The 27,502-nt window shown below is 39.4% G+C and overlaps 1 protein-coding gene across 1 annotated transcript in view; it reads right to left on the bottom strand.

The window, feature by feature from the left end:
* The window catches only part of MCTP1 (multiple C2 and transmembrane domain containing 1), a gene marked incomplete at its 3' end in the record, with an annotated part of 278,893 nt that overhangs the window by 159,125 nt on the left and 92,266 nt on the right, over positions 1-27,502 (bottom strand). The window contains 4 exon segments of the mRNA XM_080636973.1: positions 1,624-1,732; positions 2,272-2,351; positions 4,301-4,443; positions 14,735-14,849. Of these exon segments, the coding sequence (XP_080493099.1) occupies positions 1,624-1,732; positions 2,272-2,351; positions 4,301-4,443; positions 14,735-14,849 (447 nt within the window).

Genomic DNA, 27,502 nt, shown 5'->3' on the forward strand with positions numbered 1-27,502 from the left:
GCTTTTAATATAATAGCTTTTGATATCATAGCTATTCTAGCTATATGATGAAGAAAGGAAACTAACATGCTGTTCACGTATTTGATTTCCACATAAAAATACAGTATTTCCATGCTGTATTGATTTAGGATTATGGCACGACAGTGCCAAAGCCACTTGGAAAACAGGGTTATTACCAGCTTACTCAGAAATGCTGGTTGTACCCAAATAAACAAACAAACCACCCTGAAATTAAATACAATTTTCAATTTAGGTGATAAACACTTTAGTGGTACAAATTTGCCAAGATAGTATTCTGAATTGTCTGGGCAAATGTGTTGCTAAAAGAAAGAAAAACGCACTGTCTAATTAAACTGCCATTGCTTCCACATTCTACTCTTTTTGTTAAGTTCTAATCGAATGTCGTGAAGAGATGAAAACCCAGTTTTGAAAACTCTACATCTCTGTTACACCAAATACCAAACACCTAGTTCCAATAACTGACTCACTAGGTTATTTAATAACAGTTAGGAGAAAAGTAGCAAACAAAGCATATTAGAACCGGCCAATATTCCTCAGATATACAACAGGATGATTTGTCACACTGCAGCATATAGAAACATATATCCTCTTACAAAAACCATATAATGGACCATATCCACAGAAAATTTCATCATATTAGTATTTTTTCTTGGCCTCCCTGAAGCCAAAGGAATCCACATTATTTTACAAGCTCTGAGACAGAAGTCATCTCTTGTATTTCTGCCATAGTTGTACCAGTACTGCTCAAGTCAAAAGCCAACTGACAAAAAAATTAGTAAAATACATCCAACTAGAGGCAGAATTTGTCAGAAGTAACAGGATCTATAAAACTGGAAACAATTTTCACTTATAGCTAAGCAGATCAAAAACTAAGATTGATGAAGAAATTACAATAAACCTAAAAAACCCACATAATTTTATAATTGAAATCAAGTAATGAAATTGAAAAACATAAAACAATACTCCATCATTAGATGCCAAAAAGCAGAAGTTTCTTTCAAGTTTCTTTGTTTACAGTGTGGAATAGGATTCAAATGCTCTTATATAGAGGTGGCAACACTAGGTCCAAAATCCTTCACCAGTGGTTTACTGATATTTATCTATATTAATCAGCACCATTCACCTGCAACTGACTTTAACTGAAACTGCTGAACATTTACGTTCAATCTGGATCCCGCAGCTCTATCTCAGGAAAGATTCAAATTAGATGAAGTATCATAGAATCATAGAATAGTTAGGGTTGGAAAGGACCTTAAGATCATCTAGTTCCAACCCCCCTGCCATGGGCAGGGACACCTCACACTAAACCATGCCACCCAAAGCCTCATCCAACCTGGCCTTGAACACTGCCAAGGATGGAGCATTCACAACCTCCCTGGGCAACCCATTCCAGTGCCTCACCACCCTCTCAGTAAAGAATTTCTTCCTTATATCCAATCTAAACCAGAAACACTCTTCAACGTTATTTTAAGAATTGGAAAAATCAATTTAATCCCAGAATTTAAATGGTTTACTATTGCATTTAACTGGTTTATTATCGTGCTTTAAGTTCTGTGGTTACAGAACAAGAGAGGTAACACATATTAAAACATTTAAAATTACCACTTCCCGCTGTTCTTCTCTAGGAGCCAACAGAACTGATAATAATATGCTTCCCAGATCATGGTCAGGGTAATGAGGATCCTTCAGACTCAAGGTAACATCTGTTTGCCTAGGAAACAAAAATATACGCATTTCTTTTGATTACAAGCTTTCAGATAATGAAATTTCTGAATCATAGGAATTAAGGGCATCAATATTTATATGAAACACTTGAAAATGTCACAAATTTACCCTATTTCTAAGTATTGCAGTCTGACCACTCATAAATAGTAACAACTGTTACCCTGTGTTAAGGACTTATACGTACTGCAGTAATTAAATCTGAACTGTGACATTAACAGATTGAAAAAAAAAAAGTTCAGCAGTAGGTGGTAATCCTGTGAATTCACGGAACATAAATACAAGCTTAAAGTGGTTATAAAGCTAGCGTCTCTGTAGACACTGTAAAAAATATTGTTCCTGATCAATTAATATATTAACTTTCATTTTACAGTAATTCCCTAAACATAAGTGGTTTTCCACAGATGGTTTTATATGATGTAGGTTTATATAATTATTTTCAAGCACACTGTTCTATTTGCAATTCCACAAATATAATATTAGGAGGCAACCATGAAGAATTACTCTGTAGGCTTGTTTGTGTTATACCTGTTTAATTCCAGTGATGTGAGATCCAAAAACGCTGAACCAATAAAGTCATCTTGAAGTCCAAAGTCATAGTCAAAGACCTAAGATGCACAGGAGACAAAAGCATTTTCCAGTATTAGAAATCTTTTTTTATATATTACTATTTTGTATCGCTTGTTAAACCAGGACTCTCTGAAAGTAACCTGAAACTTTCTGCACAAAATCAAGTTTGAAACTGCTTACATAGAAGTCAAAATGCATCATTTACAGACATGGGGCTATACTACTACCAGACTGCATATGTGAAAAACACCAATTTTATAAAAACAGAAGCATTTTTATAAACTTAGGCATTAAAAGAAGGAAGATGAAGAGCACAACTGAAGTCAAGCAGAATCGCTGATATGCTATACATTGATACCTTTATCAGTTTTGCAGAGTACAAGCAGGAGGGCAGTAAAATGTGAAAAGTGGGGGTTTACTGCACTTGCATTGGTATTAGGTATAAAAGTGTATATTTTGAAGGCTGTGTAAGTTTCTAGGTTTTAGGAATATTAAAATCTAAGAAGAAATCTTAATATATTTCTGTAAGGAAAAACCTGGCTACCTAAAAGAGAAAGCATATGGACAAATTTACTGACACCCAGAGAGAACTATGTTGCCAGTAGTGGAATGGTATCAATGATCTGAGATACACTGTGCCTTCCCACATAACAAATACACTGGGGACAGCTTTTGGAGGGAAATAAGCAAAAAAGGTGGATGGTAACAAAGAAAAGTGACACAAAATTACAACAAAAAAGGGGAAAATGTCATTTATCAAAATTGACTTTCTAGGTTTCTAATTGACTTTCTAAGACCTCAGAGCAGCCTTCCAGTATCTGAAGGGGGCCTACAAAGATGCTGGACAGCAACTCTTCATTAGGGACTGTAGTGATAAGACAAGGGGTAACTTAAAGGATTTAAACTTAAACAGGGAAAGTTTAGATAAAAGGTTAGATAAAAGAAAGAAATTTTTCCCTGTGAGGGGGGTGAGACACTGGAACAGGTTTCCCAAGGAAGTTGTGAATGCTCCATTTCTGGCAGTGTTCAAGGCCAGGCTGGACATGGTTTTGGACATGTCTTGGGTGACATGGTTCAGTGTGTGGTGTCCCTGCCCATTGCAGTGGGGTTGGAACTAGATGATCCTAAGGTCCTTTCCAACCCTAACTATTCTATGATTCTATGTCCTGATTAGAAGCCTAAGATTATAGCTTTTCTGATATAATTTTCTAACTTATTATTTATCTACTCATTTACACAATTAAGAATCACTTTTGGATATAGATGACCATGAATTATTTGGGCCAGAAAAGTGCCTTTTGTTTCTATGACTATAAAACGATTACAGCTTTTCTGGTGTCCATTCAAACATGGATTAGTTAGTGGCACTGCTGTTATTACTCTCGGTATTGCTGGCCTCTCTTTGATTTAAACTCAAGCTATCTGTTCTTTTGGATTAAGTGATGCCTCTATTATGAAAAAATCATCTTCCCTTGTCCTATATTAAAGGAGTTACAACGTGAAAATAGAAAAGAGCATAAAGCATTATGAAACATATAAGCAAACCCACTGTGTTCAGTACAAACAGAAAAAAAAAGAAATAAAAACATAGGACAATTTGAGCAAATTAATCTCAGCAAAGAATTTATTTTAATGTGACAGATTATGCTTCATATCAGAAAGATGCAATGATATTTCTGTAATAAAAGGGATGCCACCATCACGAAACAGTTTGCTTTATCTGTCCTTCTCCTAAGATGCCACTACAGAAGTATAAAAGAAAAAAAATATGGCCTGAAAGAAAAAAAAATACCTGTATTTACCTTTTACTTTTGAAAATTTTGACATTGTTATTTACAGATGTAATTTAAGTAATTTTCACCTCTAAAGTCTTCAGTAACCCACTATTGCATAATAAATTTTTCAGTACACAAAAATTATAAGATCTAAATCCTATCTATAACTCTTCTGTTATAATTTGACAGACATAAGTAAGATAGTGTCTCACCTTTATATACAACTGTTCTCTTAGGTTATCTATAAGAATGCATGTTTTTTCATCCCACACAGGATTGAGGTTCTTGTGTACTGTTTTACTTCTAAATACTTCTTTGCCTCCAAGTTTGAACTTGACATATGGGTCACTGGTTCCTGTTAAAGACATGTATATACTATTAATGATATCATTTTAATACATTAAGGGAATCGAAATTAAATTAACTTAAACAGAAGTAAATACAATTTCTACCAACAGTCAGTCAGAAAACAGCAGTTGAGGAAAGAATTTTTTATTGTCACGATTTATTATTTTCCAATGTCATTACTCTGTAATTCACTGTGTTAATGTCAAATGGGCATTTGCATCACTTTGTTGTCTGCAATCCATACTCAAAGTCATACATGGAATACTGGCTGTTGCAGTGTAGTTTTTAGTTAACAGAATTATGTCCTTATTAGGACTAGGCTTTTATCTTAATGCAATCACAAAAGTTAGATTATAAAGTTAAAATTATTTCTGAATAATATTAATCTAATTATCTTCTGCCTTTGAAAAGGCACAGGCTCCACTGGCACCACTAGTGTACCTTCTTCATGTACCTTCTTCATTGACTTTACTCTTTCCCTGCTTTCCTTTTCCACGAAAACACACTTCCTACCACACTCGCAACGAGCAGATCAACTATAAAGTCAGTCCACAAAGTTCATGTGATTCCTGCAGCACCTGTCCACATGACAGCACAAGGTCCAAGCCCCCTGATGCCACTGAATAACAATCAATTAGGACCAGAAAAACAACCCTGAAGGGAATTGAAAGAGAAATGTCAAATACGGCATGAATGGAGAGGACATGGATGTGGAAATGTCAGAGGCAACAACTGGTGGAAGGAGAGCTCTTGGGATGACACATGGTGGGGGCATAGAGAAGAGCAGCCATACAGGAGCACATGCATGCCCTCTTCTCAAGGCACCCATGTGGGCAAAGGACAGTGAGCAAAAACCCAACGGCACACACAGAGATGTGAAAAGGCTGAGAGATAGATCACAGGCAGCTCCAAGAAGGTACAAAACAGCACATCCAAAATCATCATGGACATAGTCAAGTGACTAGCAGAAGCCCCGGAGAGGTAAAGAGGACCTGTCAGCTGGCATCCTTGCCCTCCCTATCATGCACAACCCAGAGAACACATCTGTGCTTGTGAATGCGAGTATGCGGGTGTGAAAGTGTAAAAGCAAATTACCAAAATCAGTTTGGGTTTAAAATAAAATCACTTTCCCCTGCCACAAGGTTTCACACTGAGGTTTGCTGTGTTGCTTTTACCATGCTGTGATTCTATTTCACACAATTTAACCTCAACTCCCGATGCACTAACTATAGCAGATGCTTGGAAAGAGTGTGAACCTGCAGGAAGGATGTGGGCTGAATTGGACAAATGCTGCTTTTACTTGTGCCCAGCAGCCCCACCATGGGGACCAGCAGTGAGCAGCACAAGGCTGCCCTTAACAAGTATTGAAGCCGGAGTCATTGCTGCTGCTGGAAGGAGCAACCGTGGTGCTTGCTGCTGCCCCTCTGCTGCACTGGCACCAACAGCTTAGGAAATGGCCACCAAATGGATTTGGGAACTGGTCCAGCCGAGAAAGGCAAGCATTTTGCAGCTAGATGGGCCCCAAGTAGAGCTGCAAGACATGTAGTTGTGCCTGAGACAGTCCTCATGAAACCACCACTTGAGTCTAACCAATCCAAGAGTATCTTAAAATAAACAACAATTCTACCATGAAAAGCTCCATCTTCAAGAGCAGTAGCAGAACTGTAAGACAGACTTCAGGGGTTTTTTTTGTTTGGTTTTTTTTTTTGCTTTTAATGTTTTTCACAAGACAAGCTTATTGTAGCGGCGTGTGCTTACATCCACTGGGAAATGCAGTCGTTAGCTTTTGATGAAATCGCAACATGGTCTTCTAAATAGAACATGCTCTGAGCAGAGCTTCTACACTATTTCATGGAGCCACAAGATGCCAGTACTCTTTACCTAAAATCCCTTTCAAAAAACTGTAGTGGTGTAAAGCAAGGATCTCACATGTGACAAGGTTACGGTCATTCACTCTGGAAACGACTGGGGCAGAATTTCAACTGTGTAAAAATATTTATTCTGGCATAATTAATTTGCTTCATGGGTATTCCAGTACCGCTTTTTAAGGCAAGGACCAGACATTTGAATTAATTCAATAAAATATGAAGAATACTTTGAACATGGACACTAACAAACCAATGACACTAATACAAGCCATAACTCCCTACAAGCAGCGATTTTCTCATGGCCTCTCATGGTTCCCTTGATGCACGTTAAGAATAATCTTTTATTGTGCAGACTTCACAAATCTCAAAAACCCTGGTGAAATTTGAAATCAGTGTAAAATAATGCTGTGAATACACGCCCCGTGAATACTTTTGCATCCAGATGGCAAATAATTTACTATTATATCTTTTTTTTTCTGGTGTAAATTTAGTAGTAGGGTGGCTCAACTGCTGGTTCTACTTACCACATTGCAAAACCTCAGGGTTTTTATCTCTGTGCTGTAAATGTTGAGAACCACTAAGAAGCTAGCTTCAACATGTCTCTATTTTAAAGCTCAGAATTCATTAGGCCCACTGAGTCAAAAGCTGCATTCCTTTCACAGACCTCTTACATTCCTTGAAGAGAGACCATCAAATTTTAAAAGTATATGTATAAAGAAGGGCAAGATCACCCAGTTCCAACCCGCTGCCACAGGCAGGGACATCTTCCACTAGACCAGGTTGCTCCAAGCCACATCCAACCTGGCCTTGAACACTGCAAGGGATGGGGCAGCCACAGCTTCTCTGGGCACCCTGTGCCAGCGCCTCACCACCCACACAGGGAAGAACTTCTGCCTAAGAGCTCATCTCAGTCTCCCCTCTGTCAGGTTAAAGCCATTCCCCTTGTCCTGTCCCTACAGGCCCCTGTCCAAAGCCCCTCTCCAGGTTTCCTGGAGCCCCTTGTAGCTTCCATAGGCATTGAAGCTGCTCTAAGGTCTCCCCTTAAAGAGCCTTCTGTTCTCCAGGCTGAACCAGCCCAGCTCTCTCAGCCTTTCTCCAGGGCAGAGCTGCTCCAGCCCTTGCAGCATCTCCGTGGCCTCCTCTGGACTTGCTCCAACAGCTCCACTTCCCTCTTGTGTTGTTGCCCTAGAGCTGGCTGCAGGACTGCAGGGAGAGTCTTCCCAGAGTGCAATAGAGGGGGAGAATCTCCTCCCTTCACCTGCTGCTCACGCTCTGGGGATGCAGTCCAGCACACTGGGGGGTTCGGGGCTCAAGCTCACACTGAAGTTGGGTCATGGGGTCTCGTCACCCAACACCTCCAATCCTTCTCAGGGCTGCTCCCAATCCAGTCTCTGCCCAGCCTGTGTTTGTGCTTGGGATTGCCTCAACCCAGGTGCAGGACCTTGCATCATCACAAGCCTAACAGCTTCTCTCAAAAACAACCTCTGTGAGAGGCTGCTCTCTTGCTGAAGCACCACCATTACTTGTGTAAAGGCCGTAAGGATTCTTGGCACAGGGTGGAAGCCTCTGTTTCCCTAGGATATATCATCCTAAAAGATACCTAAAGACACCGCCCAAGTCCAGGAGCATACAGTAACTGGACACCGAAATTCTCAAGGCAAGTTTTAGAATCTTACACTAATTAACTGGGGGGAAAGTTCTCAGTTGCGTTAGCAGAGTATGTCAAGTATAACACGTATCAGTTCTTAGCATTTTACATATTTTACATTTTCAAACTGTATTATGAAACATCTCATAATAAAGAACATAGAAGAATATATCTGCTCTATATAGTCTTCCATTCTGAAAAGCAAGGAATTACTTAGCATGAATTATTTTATAGTAATTTAACAAATAGAAATAGTAATGCTCTTGTTGAAGAGCTGCCAAGCCTATCTTCTCATTGGTCTTCATCAACCCTCTAAACACCCCAACTACACCACTAAACCCTAAGGCTTTTTCATAAATAATCACACTTTCTGTCCTTCTGTCCACCTAGCAAAGAATTATCCACCCAATTGACTTAAAACAATGCACTAATTAGCTTAAACTACACAAAGCTTTTCTGGAAAGCTAATATCCTAAGAATGAACATGCCAATTACAAATTCACAGTGAGCACACAGATGTTGTAGGCTACACGGTTCTTCTAATCAAAACTGAACAGGGAATACAAATTTTAATTATTCAGTGCCTAGTAAAGAAATATTGTTTATAACAATCACAGCTTTTTCTTTCTTTTGAAGACTAATTCCTGCCACAAAAAAGACGGCTGCCATACTGTAGTCCAACATAGCCCATTGGAAGTATCTTTACTTAGTTTATTAAATACTCATTTAAGCAAATACTAATTTTGCTTGTGAGATAAAAATAAAGGAAAAAAAACCCAACCAAACATACTGGCATAGGACAGAATAAGCAAAAAGCAAATGTGCAATGATCGGCCTAATTTCAAGAAAACATTTATATTTCATTTTTGGCATGGGTGAAGTCAGGTTCATTTAAACAGGACTTAAGCATGATATAGAAATATTTTCCTGGTAGCTCAATTTATTATTCTAGTTAATATACTTTGATATAAACAGAATTGCATCCCTTAATCAAAGGAAACATTGTTTGTTTTGTGCCTAAAACCTCATGACTTAAATGATAATCTTCCTGAAATTGTTTAAGCTGGACTTTCTATTCTCTTTTAGTGATCAGGTAAGAGGTATTTGATGCCTTCTAATTTGAATTTACAGACAGGTTTCTCCAGAATGATGGTCTGGAAGTCCCAAGCCAAGCTGCTGCTACTAATGCTCTGTCAATTTACCTTCATTAACAATAAACAGCTTCACAGAGATCTTGGATACTAGTGTAGCAGAGACCACTGGCCAACTGTAGTGGTGTGCTCCCCCTGCCAACCTGGCCTTTATTTCCCATAACTCTGCTGAAGTGATAGTCATCAGTGGTGGTGGCAATGGATGTGTCTGGCCATGATGGCTATATACAGCTCAAAGTGGATTCAGGGGAGACAGATAACAACAGCTAATCTGACCAACATGCACAACCCAACCATAGTGCTGGTCAAGGTTCAACTCAAGCCAAGTTTCTGCAGTCCGTATGCAAACATGACTATGAGCCAATTATCTCACTCCACAGCTGGTAGACAGCCCAGAGCCCATGGTGCTCTCCTGAGTGACAGCAGGCTGCAGTTCAGGGTCTCCCCTTGAGTAGTGACACCTCTCAATGCTACTCCTTGAAGCTGAGAGATTCCTTGCTTGCAAGAGACCCCTAGTAAGTGATTAACAGCATGCTAAACTCTGAAGTCTTAGCTAGGTGATTGAAAGGATTGACTATGCACATATAACCCTTAGATATAAACCGTGGATCAAGTCTAGGACTAAGTGTGGATCTAGTTGTACCTAGACTCTACTCTGAGAAGACATTTAGAACACAAGCGGGTACTTTCTGAACCTTGTGACCCAACAGGAGGGTCTATGACAGTTTTGTAAATGCAGTAAATATTCAAGTGTACCTCACCATTGAACCTTGTTACACCACTGTCACATTTCACAGAATCACAGAATCACAGAATCCCAAAGGTTGGAAGGGACCTCAAAATATCATCTAGTCCAACCCCCCTGCAAGAGCAGGGTAACCTAGAGTACATCACACAGGAACTTGTCCAGCCAGGCCTTGAATATCTCCAACGTAGGAGACTCCACAGCCCCCCTGGGCAACCTATTCCAGTGCTCTGTCACTCTCACAGTAAAGAAGTTTTCCCTGATGTTCACATGGAACCTCTTATGCTCCAGTTTACACCCATTACCCTTTGTCCTATCACTGGACATTACTGAGAAAAACCTAGCTCCATCATCCTGACACTCACCCTTTACATATTTGTAAACATTGATGAGGTCACCCCTCAGTCTCCTCCAAGCTAAAGAGACCCAGCTCTCTCAGCCTCTCCTCATATCAAATTGCTATTTTACATAAACAAATAAACTGCTACTTCTCTCTTAAGAGTGAAATTGGTGTCCATTCACAACACCAAAAGGTTTTTACTCTTGGCATAAATTCCCACTGCAATGGTCAGCTCAGCAACATCACTTAGCTGTTGACACAGGTATCTGCATTTGTCAATAGCTGTGAGAGGCTCTATAGGTGACTTGACAGCCTTCTAAACTTTCTTTTTCTACCTTAATATAACACTGTCAGGGTCCTCTTGCTTTATCTCCATCACTTCATAGCTAGAGGAAGAGGGCGATCCGAAGATTCAGTAAGATGTCTACAACTTGGGAAGTTTACCTTGTGATACCAGTGATTACCTACATTCATACAACAGTCCAGAGATGCATCCAGGAACATACAGTCTTTTTTCCCTTTTATGAATATTCATATCATCTTTGAGAACAAAAGCTATTAAAAACGAATGAAAGCTTAGTCCCTACAAATAACAGTGGTAAACAAGCACATTCTGTAATCTGCAATGTTAGCAATTTCTTCCACATGTCTAGCAAAGGAAAAATCCATGTACCTACGCAATACATTGTCCTCTGAAATTAAAGTGAATGATAAACACATTCTTATGATGCTTAAAGAATAAGTATCACACAAATTAAACTAAAAGAAAGGCAAATCATTTCAGATTCATTATTACATAAACATATGCACTGAATAACCAATACCCTGGTGCATTTATACACAGAAGAGAAAAAGAAGAAACATGCTTTATTTTCTTTATTGTTCTTACAGCAGAAATAGCCACCTGTAAGTGATAGTAAAAATAAAACCCCGAAGATTAAAAGGAACAGGAAAAAAAAAAAAAAAATCCTCATCCCTAATGTTATTTCTAGAGTCTTCAAACAAATTTTGATTATTTTTATCCTTTTTGGAACTAATAAAAACGGAATCACAACTACAGTTTTATAGTTTGGGAGAAAAAAGTTCCAAATTATATCTCTAGACTATGACAATTTACAAGAAAGAACTTGAGCAAGTTACAAAGCCAAACCATGTGTGCTTTGGATGAAGTGTATGGGTTAATCAGTAGGCAATTGGTGTTATTCCCACTTTGAAAAGCCCTAAGGGACTGGAATAATAACACAACGAGAAACTCCACCTTGCACCCTGGAAGCATCTCCTGCCATTCCTACTGGACTAGTAGGAAAATTTTGACCTCCAACAGGAATTTGTTCTCATCTACAAAGGATTGCCCTCATGTAAACCCACCTCTTCCTTGCTTCTCAACTTCATGCCACGTAACTCACACCAAAGCCTTCACACTGTCCTACTCTTATGAAAAGTGGGGCTCTTCTGCAGATGAAATGAAGCTCCTCACACTTCCTCATCAGCCAATATCTGTCTTTTGCACATGTCTGCATGTTTAGATCAAGATCACTGGGTTGGCTGATTGTGCCCATGATTCAATTTCCTGTTTGGGACATGGCAACAAATAAATAAAAATATAAGCATACCAGAAGTTTGTATCATTTCAGGAAAAACACAGCAAGTCCTTTGCATAAATCTGACCTTCTGTACAGTCCAGTAAGGGCCATTATATAGAAATACAAGGGTTTGTTTTTCCTGTGTTGAAGTCAAATTCTGAACACAGTCGGTGCTGAAATCTTTTTTAGATAGAAGATAATCTGCTCTGAATTTTTAGCCACCAGACTTCACCAAAAATGACACACCACTCCTAATGACAGACTTGTACTGCTCTTAGCCAGGAGGTTCATTTTCCATCATTTTGCTTTTTTTTTTGCTTTATAGCTTAACTTACACAGCAATATTTCTTCATCAAGCTCTGTATGCTAAGAGTATCAACAACAGACAGCAATCAGAAAAGGAATATTTCTGAGCAGATAAGTGATTCAGAGCAGCCGTGCAGAGGACTTGGGGTGTTGGGCAATAAACTGAACATGACCCAGCTTCAGTGTGCACTCGCAGCACAGAAACCCCTCATGTGCTGGGCTGCATCCCCAGCAAAGTGACCAGCACATCGAGGAAGGTGATCCTGACCCTCTGCTCTCGTGAGACCCCACTTGCAGTACTATGTGCAGTTCTGGTGTCCTCAACATAAGAAGGACATGGAGCTGTTGGAGCAAGTCCAAAGGAGGCCATGAGGATGATCAGGAGACTGGAGCACCTCCCGTATGAAGACAGTCTGAGAAAGTTGAGGCTGTCCAGCCTGGAGAAGAGAAGCTGTGTGGAGACCTCAGAGCAGCCTTTCAGTATCTGAAGGGGCCTACAAGGATGCTGGACAGCATCTCTTCATTAGTGACTGTAGTGATAGGACAAGGGGTAACTAAAGGATTTAAACTTCAACAGGGAAAGTTCAGGTTAGACATAAAGAAGAAGTTCTTCCCTGTGAGGGTGGTGAGGCACTGGAACAGGTTGCCCAAAGAAGTGATAAATGCTCCATCCCTGGAAGTATTCAAGGCCAGGCTGGACAGAGACATGGGCGACATGGTTCAGTGTGAGGTGTCCCTGCCCGTGGCAGGAGGTTGGAACTAGATGATCTTAAGGTCCTTTCCAACCCAAACCATTCTGTGATTCTATGATTCTATATACAATACAACCAATAACCTCCCTTTTGGCAAGACTCTAATTTCTTATTATAGTGAGAGCTACCAAGAATATGACTATAGTAAGCCAGCTACAAACCAATACAGAAGGCAACCATCATTAGAAGTCAAGATACAGTATTCTGACTGAAAAACACCCCATTTCTTATCCCTGACAGGAAGATAAGTTAATATTCCCAGTCAAACTGATTTTCATAACTATAAAAAATAACTAGACTGCCCATCATTTTGCCCTGTTTGATTACCTAAACACCGCACGGCCTGTAAGGACAGGACAAGGCGAAATGGCTTTAAGCTGACAGAGGGGAGATTCAGATGAGGTCTTAGGAAGAAGTTCTTCCCTGTGAGGGTAGTGAGGCCCTGGCACAAGTTACCCAGAGAAGCTGAGGCTGCCTCATCCCTGGCAGTGTTCAAGGCCAGGTTGGAAAGGGCTTGGAACAATCTGGTCTAGAGGAAGGTGTCCCTGCCCATGGCAGGGGATTGGAACTGGATGAGCTTTAAGGTCCTTTCCAACCCACACCATTCTATGATTCTATGATCAGCAGGATGCAAATGATGAACTGACTTTCCTTCAGCTTCCTATGCAAATGCGAGAAGCTTTTCCCTCTCAAGTTCTCAAGGGGACAGTCGGGTACCACCACCATGTGAGGACTGTAAGAATGCCCGGCACGACAGAAAGCCACATGAGAAGAAAAATGCTCCGTGTAGACCTGATATAAGCTGTTTTGTTGGACAACGCAGCTCAGGCTTATAAGGACCCCGCAGGGCACTGCACCGGGTCAAGCAGAGAGCAGAAGGAACCAAACCAACAGATTGAGCCCATTGCGCAGCGGACTTGGGCACACAGGGACTTGCTTGGATGAACAAAGCTGTTGTAGCACATTAGATGCTAAATCATTAGATGCACTTTAGGCTAAATGTGCAACCCCGTTTCCCACTACTCCTTTCTCCTCCTTCCTCCATGCTTTTCTACATGGCAAAAGGAAGCTATTCCGCATCACCATCAAGGATGAGTCAAAGCAGCCAGGACCCTGAATAAGATCTGGCTACCTTTTGGTGAGCAGATAATATGCAACAGGAAGAGAAACCACTGCACTGCTGCAGAGAGCAAAATAGTGGCAGCAAGACTAAAGCATAGAAAGGAAAACTAGAAGTATTTTCCCCAGTCTACATTTTACATGGAGCAACTCTGATCTGTAGCTGCTGACAATTAGAATGAAATCCAGTTTCCATTTTAACGAAAGCTAACCTCTCTCTGCAGAAAATAAAACTAAAACTCCAGTAGTCTCTTTTCAATCTTAGGCATATTTACTCAGATACACACAAAAAGTGCTGCCTACCTAATGAGCATGTACCTTTAAATAAAAATAATAAATACCCTTAAAATACCTTTAAAACAAACATCCTGTAAATGTTTTTTACACACTGTGACTGCTAGTCCACTTATCTACTTAATTTTACATGAACCCCAGAGTAACAAGCATGCCAAGCTCCTATATATATTTTCAGCATCTTATCCTCACTATCTCTGTGATAAGGAAGCTGAGCATTTAAAAACTAGTTCTTCCAGACCTGCACATCCCTAGTTGTTCTTAAAAATCATTAAGTGTATTTTTGACTCAGATAAAACTTATTATAATCCTTCTGAAACACCTTCATATAAGCTAACATTCTTGCCCATTTTAATTCAAATTACATAGCTTTAAGCAGAGCTTAATGAAAATACTTACAACCTTAATTGTAACTTTAATACCCTCATATAAATTTGCCCAATGGACAGGTGACTTCCCAAACATTAAGGAAGCGTTTACCAGCACACTTACCTCCACGATCCCGTGCTGCTAGATTCTGTCCTCTTCTTAGGGTAACGTCCAACTGGTACATTCCGGGATCCCCTGAGGGAAAATCTGCATTACTCGTTCCAACCAAACTTGTTCTCTGGAGGAGAAAAAATAAAAATGCAATAGCTAATGTTACTAAAAGTTTCATGCAAGGTGTATTTTTCATTGGTATCACCATCCTGTTGAACTGAGGATGGTGAATGGTATCCCATTCCCCCACTTTAGTGTGGGGTGTCCCTGCCCATGGCAGGGGGATTGGAACTAGATGATCTCAAGGTCCTTTCCAACCCTAACTATTCTATGATTCTATGATTCCCCCACCTCAGACTACACCAAGGAACCTGCTCCTGTCATCAGTATCACAACTCCTCAGGATTCTTTTTTCTTAAAAAAAATATCCCAAAACAACAAACAAACTGGTTGACATTTCAAGGGTTAAATTTATTATTTGAAAAAGGTGGTTGAAAAATAATTCTTTGATACCTGTATTTATTATGGCAACCTCCACTTTAATTACATTCACATACTCTCCAGGCCCACTAGAGTAGGATAAGTAAGATAAAACAGAGCTGGACCTTGCAGTACTAACTGGACTGGTCACTACCAGTACCCTCAAACTCTGTATTTATTCAACAGTCTTAATCTCAGCATTGAATAAAGATACAAGAGTTAAGAATTTTGTCAGCTAATGTAGTACTTTGCAAGATATGAGGGATTTTTCCAGTTATGGGGGAAACCAGGGAGGGTGGGGAGAATCATTAAAGATATTAAATGAAGCTGTAGGTCTTCATTTTTAATTTGCCTGTGTGCCAGGGCAAAGATAAGATTCTTAGAGTAGTTATTTATATAAACTGTATCACAATTTATTTTTTTTTTTAAAGGAAGCATGACTGTGTCCCAGAATGCAAGGAACTCTTTGGCCTGCATAAATAGTAACCACATTTCTATCCCAAATGACAAAAGAGAGAAATCACATTTCTTGGTATGTATAAACTTTTGCAAAATATTTTTTAACACATTTCTCTGTAAGTAGCCACTAATTATGTTTGGAACATCACGTTTAAATTTAAGACTAGAACAACTATATCTATTATACATTCACAGTGCATACAGGAGCTATTATGCTCCTGTATTATGTATATAATACATTAATGTATTATACACATTAAGTTAAATTTTTTATGACCAGTGTTATTAATATTTTATTATCTGATTATGGGTCCTCCACAAGAAAAGAAGCATGACAGAAACATTTCAGAGACCATGTGTGTACTAACAGCTATATCAATTTAAGAAGAAACTCTTGTTTCTCTTCCTACTATGCTTCTTTGCTTTTTAAGGTAGTAATAAATCTAACATATGAAGGAAGCACAAAATAAGGGCATTTTAACATCTGGTTGATTCTCATTATTCCAGAGTTACCACTCTGAGCCTCAGCACATTAATCTTTGCTGCAACGCATACTATGCAACACATACTATGCTGGCCAAACTATATAGTGACATGCTCCCCCCTTCTACAGCAATAAAATTAATAGAATCATAGGCTGTTTGGGGTTGGAAGAGATCTTAAAGCTCATCTAGTTCCAACCTCCCTGCCAATGGGCAGCAACAACCACCAGTAAAACCAAAGAACTTTAATGTGGAGCTTGTGTTGTACGTCAGGAGGGAAGGGAGAGAGGATGCCATGAGGAAGTATCAGGGAGGAGGTTATAAATTTTGGGAGACATCATGTTTCTTTTGTGTCTGCAAGCTCTTGTAAGAAAGGCAAGGGTAAGAAAGGCAAAGGAAATTTTGGTGTTTATTATTTACTTTGAAACACAAGTTTCTTCTTTCACAATACCCTGATGAATGCTGGGGCTGAGGATAAGGCTGAGGCTCCAGCCAGTATGCATCATCTTCCTTGTTTCTGGCTGGACTAGATACTAAGCATTGCAGAGGTGGGGTGGAAATTCACTATTGTCAATCTTGCATCCTTCTGCAGTCGGTGCATTAAAAAAAGAAAACGGAAATAAAATATGTGGTGAGTGAGGCATTAGTCATCTAAAAGAAGGTGATGGGTGCCTTCTGCAAGACTTTTCCAAGGAGTCTTGATAGTTTCAGGCATGCCACAATGACAAAATTAGAAAGTGAATATTAGGAGATTTCAAGAACAACACCAAATTAAAGCTCATCTAAACATTTTCTCTGAAGTGCACCAGTTTTGAACTTCCCTGTGAGGGTGGTGAGGCCCTGGCACAGGTTGCCCAAAGAAGCTGTGGCTGCCCCATCCCTAGCTGTGTTCAAGTCCAGGTTGGAAAGGGCTTGGAGCAACCTGCTCTAGTGGAAAGTGTCCCTGCCCATGGCAGGGGATTGGTACTGGATGAGCTTTAAGGTCCCTTCTAACCCAAACCAGTCTGTGATTCCATGATTCTATATTTTGTGTTTATTTCTCAGTATCCTACTCTGATTAATCAGTAACAAATTAAAACTAATTTTCCCAAGTCAAGCCTGTTTCGCCCATGATGGTAATTGGTGCATAATCTCTCCCTGTTCTTATCTCAATGCCCAAGACTTTCATTCTGTCTTCTCTCCCCTGTCCAGCTAAGGAGAGCAGAGACAGCGCAGCTTTGGTGGGCACCAGGCATCCAGGCAGGGTCAACCCACCACAGTGAGTAGCTGCACACCAGTAATAAAGGAAAAAGCTATCCCAGCTTTTGTACATCCAACACTTACATCATATGAAGGGCCAGAACCTAGTTTCACCTCAGCATGCAAACAAAATGACAGCACTTTGAAGCTTACAGAGTGCCTAAAATCACTGCTATTTCTTCATCATATCATTTTACACAGTTTGCTAAAATATAGTACAAAACAAAGAGACAGTGAACCTGATCCTGGTAGCTAGGCATTACCAAAGTCAGGGCTAAATCTGTTTAAGTCATGCTAGCAATTTACAGCTGGAAGATGAGAATCAGTAACATCATTTGTGCTATCTTCTTACTAAACACATTACAAAGTTTCAGTCTAACTCATTAACTTCTCCCAGAATGAGACCCTGAAGATTACGACCAGTAACTATCTATCTTTTACACTACCATGAATACCGGCATTCTCCCTCAAAGCTCTTAATATTCCTAACAATTAATCAGCTAAACCAATCCAAAAAATCAATGGCTTTGCTGCCCTCCTACAGCTTATATATCACACACTAGCATGACTTTGTGCCAGCAATTCAAGGGATCTAAGAGATTTAAGGAAATCTCTGCTGCAGACAACTAACACCACTTCAGGGGAAGAGAGCTTAAAATTTAATACAGTTTGTTTGATGCCAAAATATAGTCAGCATTTTAAGAAAAAAATCTAGACCTGTAACACTCTGTGTTCCAAAAAGGAAAAAAAGAAATCTATGTTTTGTGGTACAGCTAAAAAAATGCTACAAACCTAACATTTTCCTGTGCTTAAAAATATCTATGAAGTAGATTGCAGTAATACTCTCATATGAATCATTTAAGCAACAGGTTATGGCTCTGTTGATTTCCATTTCAATATTATGCCAGAAGATACAGATTAAGATAAGAAAAAAGCATATTTTTTTTTTTTCAGCAAAAAACAAAGGCATCAGCATCACACTTCCTTTGGTAGATAAAGGAAAACAGAAATGTGACAAAAGTCATATAAAATGAGTGACAAGGAAAGCTAGAGATGTGACCAGACCGACTGTCTGTGTGCTGGGGTCACTGTAAAGAAATGGGATGGTGAAATAACCAGCATTCTTTTTGTACTCACATAAAACAGACAAAATCAAATCAAAGTGTCCTGCAAGAAGGAAGCAGCAGAACATCAACAGTTCACAGCATGTTTTAAAAAAAAAAAAATTAAAAAAAATCTAAATTTTTGAAGTAACTGAATTTTTTTGAAGTAATCTAGATTTTTTCATGTGTGTCTTCAATATTGCATAAGCAGAATTTTCCACACCAGTTATTGCCTGGCTCAAACTGATTTCTTCAGTTCATTTACACTGGTCAAAGCTTCATGCTTTGATAACACCTGCCTGCAAGAAATTCAGAAAATCTGAACATCTAGGTGGCTGTCAATTCCTTGTTAGTGCAACCAATGGGAACTGACTGTGCTTCAAAGTTACAACAATACAGTCAAGTTACAAACAAGTTTCAATTTTGCTGGAAGTATTTGCTTAGCTAACTTAAGAGTTATGCTGATCATATCCTACACAACACTTTGTATGCTAGTGTTCTGATTGAACATGTAAATCAGGAAGAATTGAGGAACTTTTGAGTACAGTTATACAGCTCACTTGGTCTCATTCTATTCTATTTTTCTTATTCCCTGAATAAAAAAGCAGGTATATAATGTGAATCCATTTCAACAGCAATATAAAAGAACATTCTGGGATTTTAAATATTATGGGAATGTGCAGAAATTATCAGCATTATATGAACTAATAATATGCTTTTCGATTAAACACGTATGTGCTTTGGATGGGATTGGCTAACTTGTTAAAGCTCATCATACAACAGATATTTCCCATAGACGAGACATGATAATTTATAATAACGTGAAAAGCCACAACTGTTGTTGTGAAGCTTTTGAAGAGGATAACATGTACTAATGAAGTATTGTACTTCATTATGAATTATGAACATGTACTAATTTGTATTTTACATATGTGCTCCTTATCACACGATGGCGACAGCACTCAGTTTGCAGCCACTTACTCATTCAAATCTACTATAAAATTTTACTTCTGCAGCACCACTTACAGACTATGATAGTAAAGCAAACAGAAAATAGAAGCAAATAATCCCTTCTCCGCCATGATTATAAATTTATTCTTGAAAAAAGCAACCACAACTTCCTTCCCAGTTTTGCCACACCCCATCTTGGCCTTCTCACCCTCCCCCCATGTTCTTATCCTAATCTTTTGTATCACAAACTAAAAGCTCTCATCAGTGAAAAGCTACTGCTGTAATCATGCCACATCCTTCCAGCATTATCAGTGTTTCTTACAGATAGAATAGCTCGCCTACATTGTAAGCACAGCAATTTAGACTGTAAGCTTTTCAAGGACTGATGAAAGTCTTTGTTTTCATATACAAGTAAGGCCTGCTAATTCTTTGCTGCATTTTCCATCTTATTTCTCCTTTAAGGTACATTGCCTCCATCTTCTTTGATGGGTGGTGTTACTGGTTTTTTGAAAGCCAAAATATTTTTTACCACTTTGTTCACCCTTGTATTCCACTGCTTTGATGAATTAAAAGCTTTTTAATCTACTATTGATAAGCATTTTTTTTAGAAGACATAAGTTGAAAACTACTATATTTGGTTTTGTGAGTCTTGAGTTGTAACTAGAGTTTGTTGAAGATCGTAAGTACCAAAATATGAGTCCATTTTATTAGAAATTACATATTGTTGCCCAGCACTCCATTATAGATTCTGCTTTTAGCTAAACACATTTTTGCCAAGAATTCATCATGTTTCACGCGTACATTTTACTCTCTGAACAAAGTGATTTGTCACAGCTTCATGGTTTGCTCTGGAACAGCCTTTTTTGCACCTTTTTTTCTGACAACACTTCTTCATTAACCCAAGACACAGCATGTCTAGAGGAGGTCCTTCTCCAACAGCTTTCATGGTGAAGCCTACTGTTGATAGACCCCTGTGTCCTCACCAGTTGCTGCACAGTCCTCCGCAGGAAGACAAAAACTTCCCCAACCACCGCAGGTGCCTTTTCAGGAGGAGCTGGTTGATGATGATGAATGGAGGGATGGGTTGTGTATAACTTCCTTCTCAATAACATCACAGAGGAGATCAGGAATAAATCAAGTAGGCATGCTAGACAAATCAAAGCACTTCTGATTTGACATATCTAATTAAAACTGAAAATGTGCACAACGATTAGGATAATCTTACTCCTTACCTTCAAAAATATCCTTTGCAACACAGAATAAAGAAATGTTCTACCTAGTTAAAAAAAAAAAAGAAAACAAACCTATTTTCTACAAAAGATACCCACTGTCGTGGTTTAAGCCAGTCGGCAAGTCAGCCCCGCAGTTTCTACTCCCCCGCCCCCTGCAAAGGGATGGGAAGTAGAATCGAAAGAATGTAACTCCCACAGGTTGAGGTAAGAACAGTCCAATAACTAAGGTGTAACACAAAACCACTACTGCTACCACCAATAATAACAAAGATAAGAGAAATAACAAGGGAAGAGAATACAACCTGAGCAGCGATCTGGGCCTTCCGTGTAACTGCCCCCAGTTTATATACTGGGCATGACGTGCTGTGGTATGGAATATCTCTTTGGCTAGTTTGGGTCAGGTGTCATAGAATCATAGAATAGTTAGGGTTGGAAAGGACCTCAAGATCATCTAGTTCCAACCCCCCTGCCATGGGCAGGGACACTCCACACTAAACCATGACACCCAAGGCCTCATCCAACCTGGCCTTGAACACTGCCAAGGATGGAGCATTCACAACCTCCCTGGGCAACCCATTCCAGTGCCTCACCACCCTCTCAGTAAAGAATTTCTTCCTTATATCCAATCTAAACTTCCCTTCTTTAAGTTTGAACCCATTACCCCTTGTCCTATCACTACAGCCGCTGATGAATAGTCTCTCCCCAGCATCCTTGTAGGCCCCCTTCAGATACTGGAAGGCTGCTATGAGGTCTCCACGTAGCCTTCTCTTCTCCAGGCTGAACAGCCCCAACTTTCTCAGCCTGTCCCCATACGGGAGATGCTCCAGTCCCCTGATCATTCTCATGGCCTCCTCTGGACTTGTTCCAACAGTTCCATGTCCTTTTTATGTTGAGGACACCAGAACTGCACACAATACTCCAAGTGAGGTCACACGAGAGCAGAGGAGAGGGTCAGGATCACCTCCTTCGACCTGCTGGTCACGGTTCTTTTGATGCAGCCCAGGATACGGTTGGCTTTCTGGGTTGCGAGCGCGCACTGCTGGCTCATGTTCATTTTTAAATCGACCAACACCCCCAAGTCCTTCTCTGCAGGACTGTTCTGAATCTCTTCTCTGCCCAACCTGTAGCTGTGCTTGCTGTAGCTGTGTCCTGTCCCTGCTTCCTCCCGGCTTCTCCTTCTCCCTGGCAGAGCATGAGACTCACAAAGTCCTTGGTCAGGGTAAACATTCTGACCAGCAACTGAAAACATCGGCTTTATCAGTATTATTCCCAGGCCGAAAGTCAAAACCACAGCGCTGCACCAGCTACTAAGAAGGAGAAAAACTGACTGCTGCTGCTGAACCCAGGACACCCACATTTCTGGAACAGGTTGCCTAGGGAGATGCTGGATGCACCATCCTTGGAGACACTCAAGGCCAGGCTGGATGTAGTTCTGGGCAACCTGATGTAGTTGAATATGTCCCTGCTCATTGCAAGCGTTGGACTAGATAATCTGTAAAGGTCCCTTCCAACACAAACTATTCTATGATTCTATGATTTCTAACCCATGCTTCCGGTTGATAAGCAGCAAACTACACAAATCAACCAACAAAAGTAGCCATAACCCTGCAGACATCTAAACAGATGCACACATATCTGAATACAACCAAACAAAAGGGACTACTAACCCTGTATCACTCCACAGCACTGAGCTCTTCTTATGCTTTTATTTGTGCAAAAATTGATATTGTGAACTACCATTTCAGAAAGCAAACAACGTGAAAACATTCAAGCACAACATGGTTGCAACATCCAGTATAAAAGGAAGATTCTCGTCTATTAGAGGAAAACATTGTCTAAATACACGATCTAAATTGCCTTGCGTTTACAGCCTATAAAAACTAGATCCTTATTTATGCAAGCCTGAAAGTTGTGTTAACAGAAAAAAATTTATTAGTGTATATTTACCTGGGTTATCTCTATTGAAGCATAAGGGTGGTGAGGCACTGGAATTGGTTGCCCAGGGAAGTTGTGAATGCGCCATTTCTGGCAGTGTTCAAGGTCAGGTTGGACAGAGCCTTGGGTGACATGGTTTAGTGGGAGGTGTCCCTGGCCATGGCAGGGGGGTTGGAACTAGATGATCTTAAGGTCCTTTCCAACCCTAACTATTCTATGATTCTATTCTATGATTCTAAAATACAAAACTTTATTTTCTGGTATTCAGAAATCCAGAAATAACTTGCTTTTCAGAAGCAAGATATAAACCAGGAAGAACTGATTTTGACATGTTCCCAGCACAAAACTTCTCCAGTTAAACTAGTACTACCAAATGTACTAGAAATACTTTCCAGAAGTATCTTTCCTTCCTTCATGGAAACTCGTAACAGTACCAAAGACAGCCACATGAGGTTTCAATATAGTATCATTAGCATAATTACTCACCAGTGACTACAGCTGAACAGGGCAAAGGCATTTGAAGGCAGCAGTTACCATTAAGATCATTTTGGTTTGAAGAAAATTATTCCAAAAAGTGGAATCTGAATTCATCTTAACCTATATTCAGCTGAAGTTTACATTCAAAAGCACAGAGCAAGATTCTCCAGAGGTGAAGGTTTCATAGCTTCTAAACAAGACCAAGAGTGTCAACTGCTCTTGTGGCTTTAAAGGCAATTTCTTGCATGATTTTTACCAGTCTTTATAGCAGCTGGTCACTGAAAACCTTCCTACTGACAACAGTTAAACTGGTATGTTCAGAAATGTTTAAACCAAAATCCAGTATATCTAATGGAACGAATGATGGCAAAAAAGAATCTGATAGAAAGAAAACCCAACTTGCAGTGAGAAGGACAGTCAAGTGCTAACCATGCAATTTCTGGAGTTGACAGGAAAAGCATATAAACATATAAGTGATGGGTATTAGTTCTGATATGTTTATGCACTTTTTTTCCCCTAAAAATGCCCCACAGCCTTACAGGTATTATATTGTTCATGCGAGCTCGTTAATTCAATAGAGGCATCTATTGCATAATCTTTGATACAAGAATTAAATGCAAAGTAATGACCACAGGCCCATTTCCTGCAGTCACCTATCCAATTCTAGAATAAACCCCTACCAGCATAATTAATCAAGAGCCAGAGTAATTACACCAGTAATAATAAGGCATATATGAACCATTATCATATTTATGAACTCTCATTTGAAGAAACTCTGCTTAGAATGGAGATAACAAAACTAGCTGTCATCTTTCAGGAGGCAACTGATCACCTTCTCTCATGAATTTATACTATGAAAAAAAATTCCGTCTCTTTCTTAATAGAAATAGTGCCATTACCATAAAAATCATCATGCACAACTCTCAAAAGATTGATTTGTTTTAGCATCTTTGAGTAAACTATGAGAAACAGCACAGCAATTGCTATATTTTTTGGAAGCTAAATAATCTGTGTGTGCCCACAAAGCCAGCGTCATTACAACTGGAGAAGCTAAATGTGGGTGGGCAATACCAGAAAATTAAGCTGAAGATTCATGCACAGTCAGCACCATTGGAACGAACATTCCTACTAATTCAAGTCTTGTGACAAAGCCTTAACCTAGCACCAATGGGCCAGTTCTGCTGAAGTGACAGCACTTGTGATAGCTTAACATGGCTTTCCTTTCAGCACCGGTTGCTCACATCACCTACACTTTCCACATCTTTGTGAAGCACATAAATATTGTGAAATAATTTACCCTACCTTGAAGAACCTACGGACATTACAGGACTCCATCTTACAGCTGTCTCAACATCTGGTAACGGGTCCAGGAGAAACTGAATGGACAGCCTGCCATAAATCTGGGCTCTTGACCAGTAGCATCTGCTGAAGTCTTTCATCCCAGGCCTGAGCTGCAGGCAGAGGACCTGCTGTTCCAGCACAGGTGCACTGGCAATACACTATATAGAGAGGAAATGGACATTTGACATTTCTGTCACTTAGCCTCACGTTGAATCCCATGACAGGAGATGCAACGCCAGTTCCACAAGATAGAATAGAAAATAAAGAAAGAAGCAAATCAACTGGCTGCTACCTACCAATTTTCAAGGACAAGTGAGGCCAGGGACTTGGAGAAATAAAGTGCTCTGGCTCAAGCAGCATCTGGAGAAGGAACCAGTTTATCCCAGGAGTCATTCTCCTAAAGCATCAGTCTTGGATGTGGTACCTCCAGGTTTGCCTCATTCACTGCTGCTGACCAGGAAGTTTTATCATCCAAGTGGACTGGCACGTGCCCAAACACAGTAGAGTAAGCAGAAGAATTTACTTTCTTCCACAAGCAGATGGCTTGCTAGAAATTCCATGGATATTCCCAGATAATTAGAGCTGTCTCAAATGTAAGCGAGCTCCAGAAAAGATACTGTCTTTGCACCATTACTGATATACTTCATTTGCCCTAGCAATATGTGCAACCTGGTGGCATACATAGCCTCCTGGGTTAATTCCTTCAAGGAGGGTTGTTAAACAGGAGAGGAATTACTTTGAAACTCAAGGCAATTTGGTCAAATGCCAAATATGCTGAAATTTGTTGCAGTATCCTTCTCCCTAATTTCATTCCCCACCCTGTTCCCTTCATGCATTTTTATTTTAGAGGCAAACTGAGCAAAAATTGCTCATAAGGAAAACCTAGAGTCACAAAAGAGAAAGGTCTATTCTTAGTTCTGGAGTTAACATTAGACAGGAGAATATCATTCTTCATTTATTAGTAAATAACAAATAGTACGCAAAATATTCCTAGAGCAAATTTTATTACCAGATTATTCATCTTACTTGTGAAAAAAATTATTTACAAGCTATCTTATCCCATTAAGCAGTAAAGCTTATTACTGGCCTCAGTCTTTAGTTACCAGAAGTATAAAGAGCCTCGATAAATTACAGAGTAAGACTTTAAAATACATTTAGAGTGTAAAATAAAGCCCTAGAAAAAAAGTGAATTAAGGAGTTTTTCATGACCTCTTCTCCTTTTTCAACAGCTTATTTTCAGTTTTAGGGGTCACTCTACACTTCTTCCCATTCTACTCAGCACCGGCAAGGCCACATCAAGCATTGCCAAGGCCACCTGATACGAGAGAGATACAGACACAGCACACATTTAGACGACTCTGCTCTGGGCAAGAGGTTCAACTGGGATGTCTCTAGAGGTCCCTGCAAACCTCGGCCATTCTGTGATTCTCTATCACTTTGAAATATCGTAATAAATAAAGCATAGGCTGACCTCAGCTACCTTTCCTCAAAGTGCCATTTTGCCTTCCACCTCTGGTTGGACTGAGATGACAGTGCTGTTATTGGCATTCAGAACTAAAACCCTCTTCACCCCTTAAGAGGAGAGTACGTCCAAGATACCAAAATATGCATAAAACCTGAACACTTCAAAAACAATCCTGGCATTTATGCTGCAGTGCTCACATACGTTGTAACTTTAACCCTTCCCCTCACATTCCAGTATTCTGCTGTGAAAGAAATGCATTATTTTCAAAGATACAGCAAGATATATTGTGCATGACTGTATAAAGATGAAGTTGCTTCCCTCGTGCACTTCAGAGTATACTTTATCTGTACTCTCAAAAACCCCAGGAGTATAATATTTGAAAAAAAAATTGCTTTTTTAAGCAGAATAAATGAAAACACTCATGGAATGAATTAGATCTGACTTTCATCTGTGCATAATTATTCAGCTTCCAACACATGCAAAAAGAATGAGCCATTTTCATTTTAATACGATTATTGGGAGTTACATGGCTGTCTCAGCACATTTTTGCAGGTACGTACACACTTGCACTCATGATACAAGCACTAAGTAAAGAAGGAAATAAAAGCAGTCTGCAAGGAGATGAAATCACACTGAAAATACAAAATAACACACTTTTTTTTCTATCCAAATCAAACCTTAAATTCCTAAAACAATCAAACTGTGAACCATTAACATCATGTCTGCTTTTCCTTCTTCTATTTTTTCCAAAGACTAAGTCTCAAGTAGATGCAGCACTACCCTAGTTTCTAACAGTTAGGTGTTCCTGTCATCTATAGAGAAACTTGCAATGGCACACACAAAAATCCTCTCTCTTGCCTGAAGAGTGCAGAATTGCCCTGCAAGTTGTGTCAAACATGGCACATGAAGCATAGCTCAAGTGGGAGCTAAAGACAGGTGTCACATCCATATCAAAATGATATGTGAACAATTAGCTATCTCCATTTCAAAACGAGACAAATACCTGAAGCCAACATACATGCAATATGCATCATTCCCTCAGAAAAAAGTCATCTGTAGTCATTGTATTGAAAAATACACTGTCCATATCTTCACAATAGAAGACCATACTAAAATATTCCTAGCTTAGTTTTCCATATTATTAATTATAATCAATTATATATATAAATATACATGTACTTTATGTAATCTAGGTTATTCAGGAGTATTTAAGTTATATGACAAAGTTATATTTTAAACTCCACTAAATATAACTATCAAAACATGGCATTTGAATTATTTTGAATTAATTTTAAAGCAAATACAGCAATAGTGTCGCTACCTGTAAAACAATACTAAACTGCTTCAAAGAGGAACTTCCTTACTGCTGGTGATACTCACATGTCAAAAGACCAATAACACTGGTTCGTTAAACAGAAATGGCAAAAACATTTTAAAAATAAGACTCAAATTTTTCAGACAAGGGCAGATTTATTTGGCCACGTGCTGCCTAAATATTTTAATATGTTTAATTGCTATTAAGGAATGACAGTGTGTTACAGTCATAAAATCCACAGAATTCCACAAACTACTCAGCAGAAGGCAGGTATCCAAGAGCAAATTAAAATGAAGAGTGG

This window comes from Psittacula echo (assembly GCF_963264785.1).
Source record: "Psittacula echo genome assembly, chromosome: Z".
In the NCBI taxonomy this organism is placed as follows: domain Eukaryota; kingdom Metazoa; phylum Chordata; class Aves; order Psittaciformes; family Psittacidae; genus Psittacula; species Psittacula echo.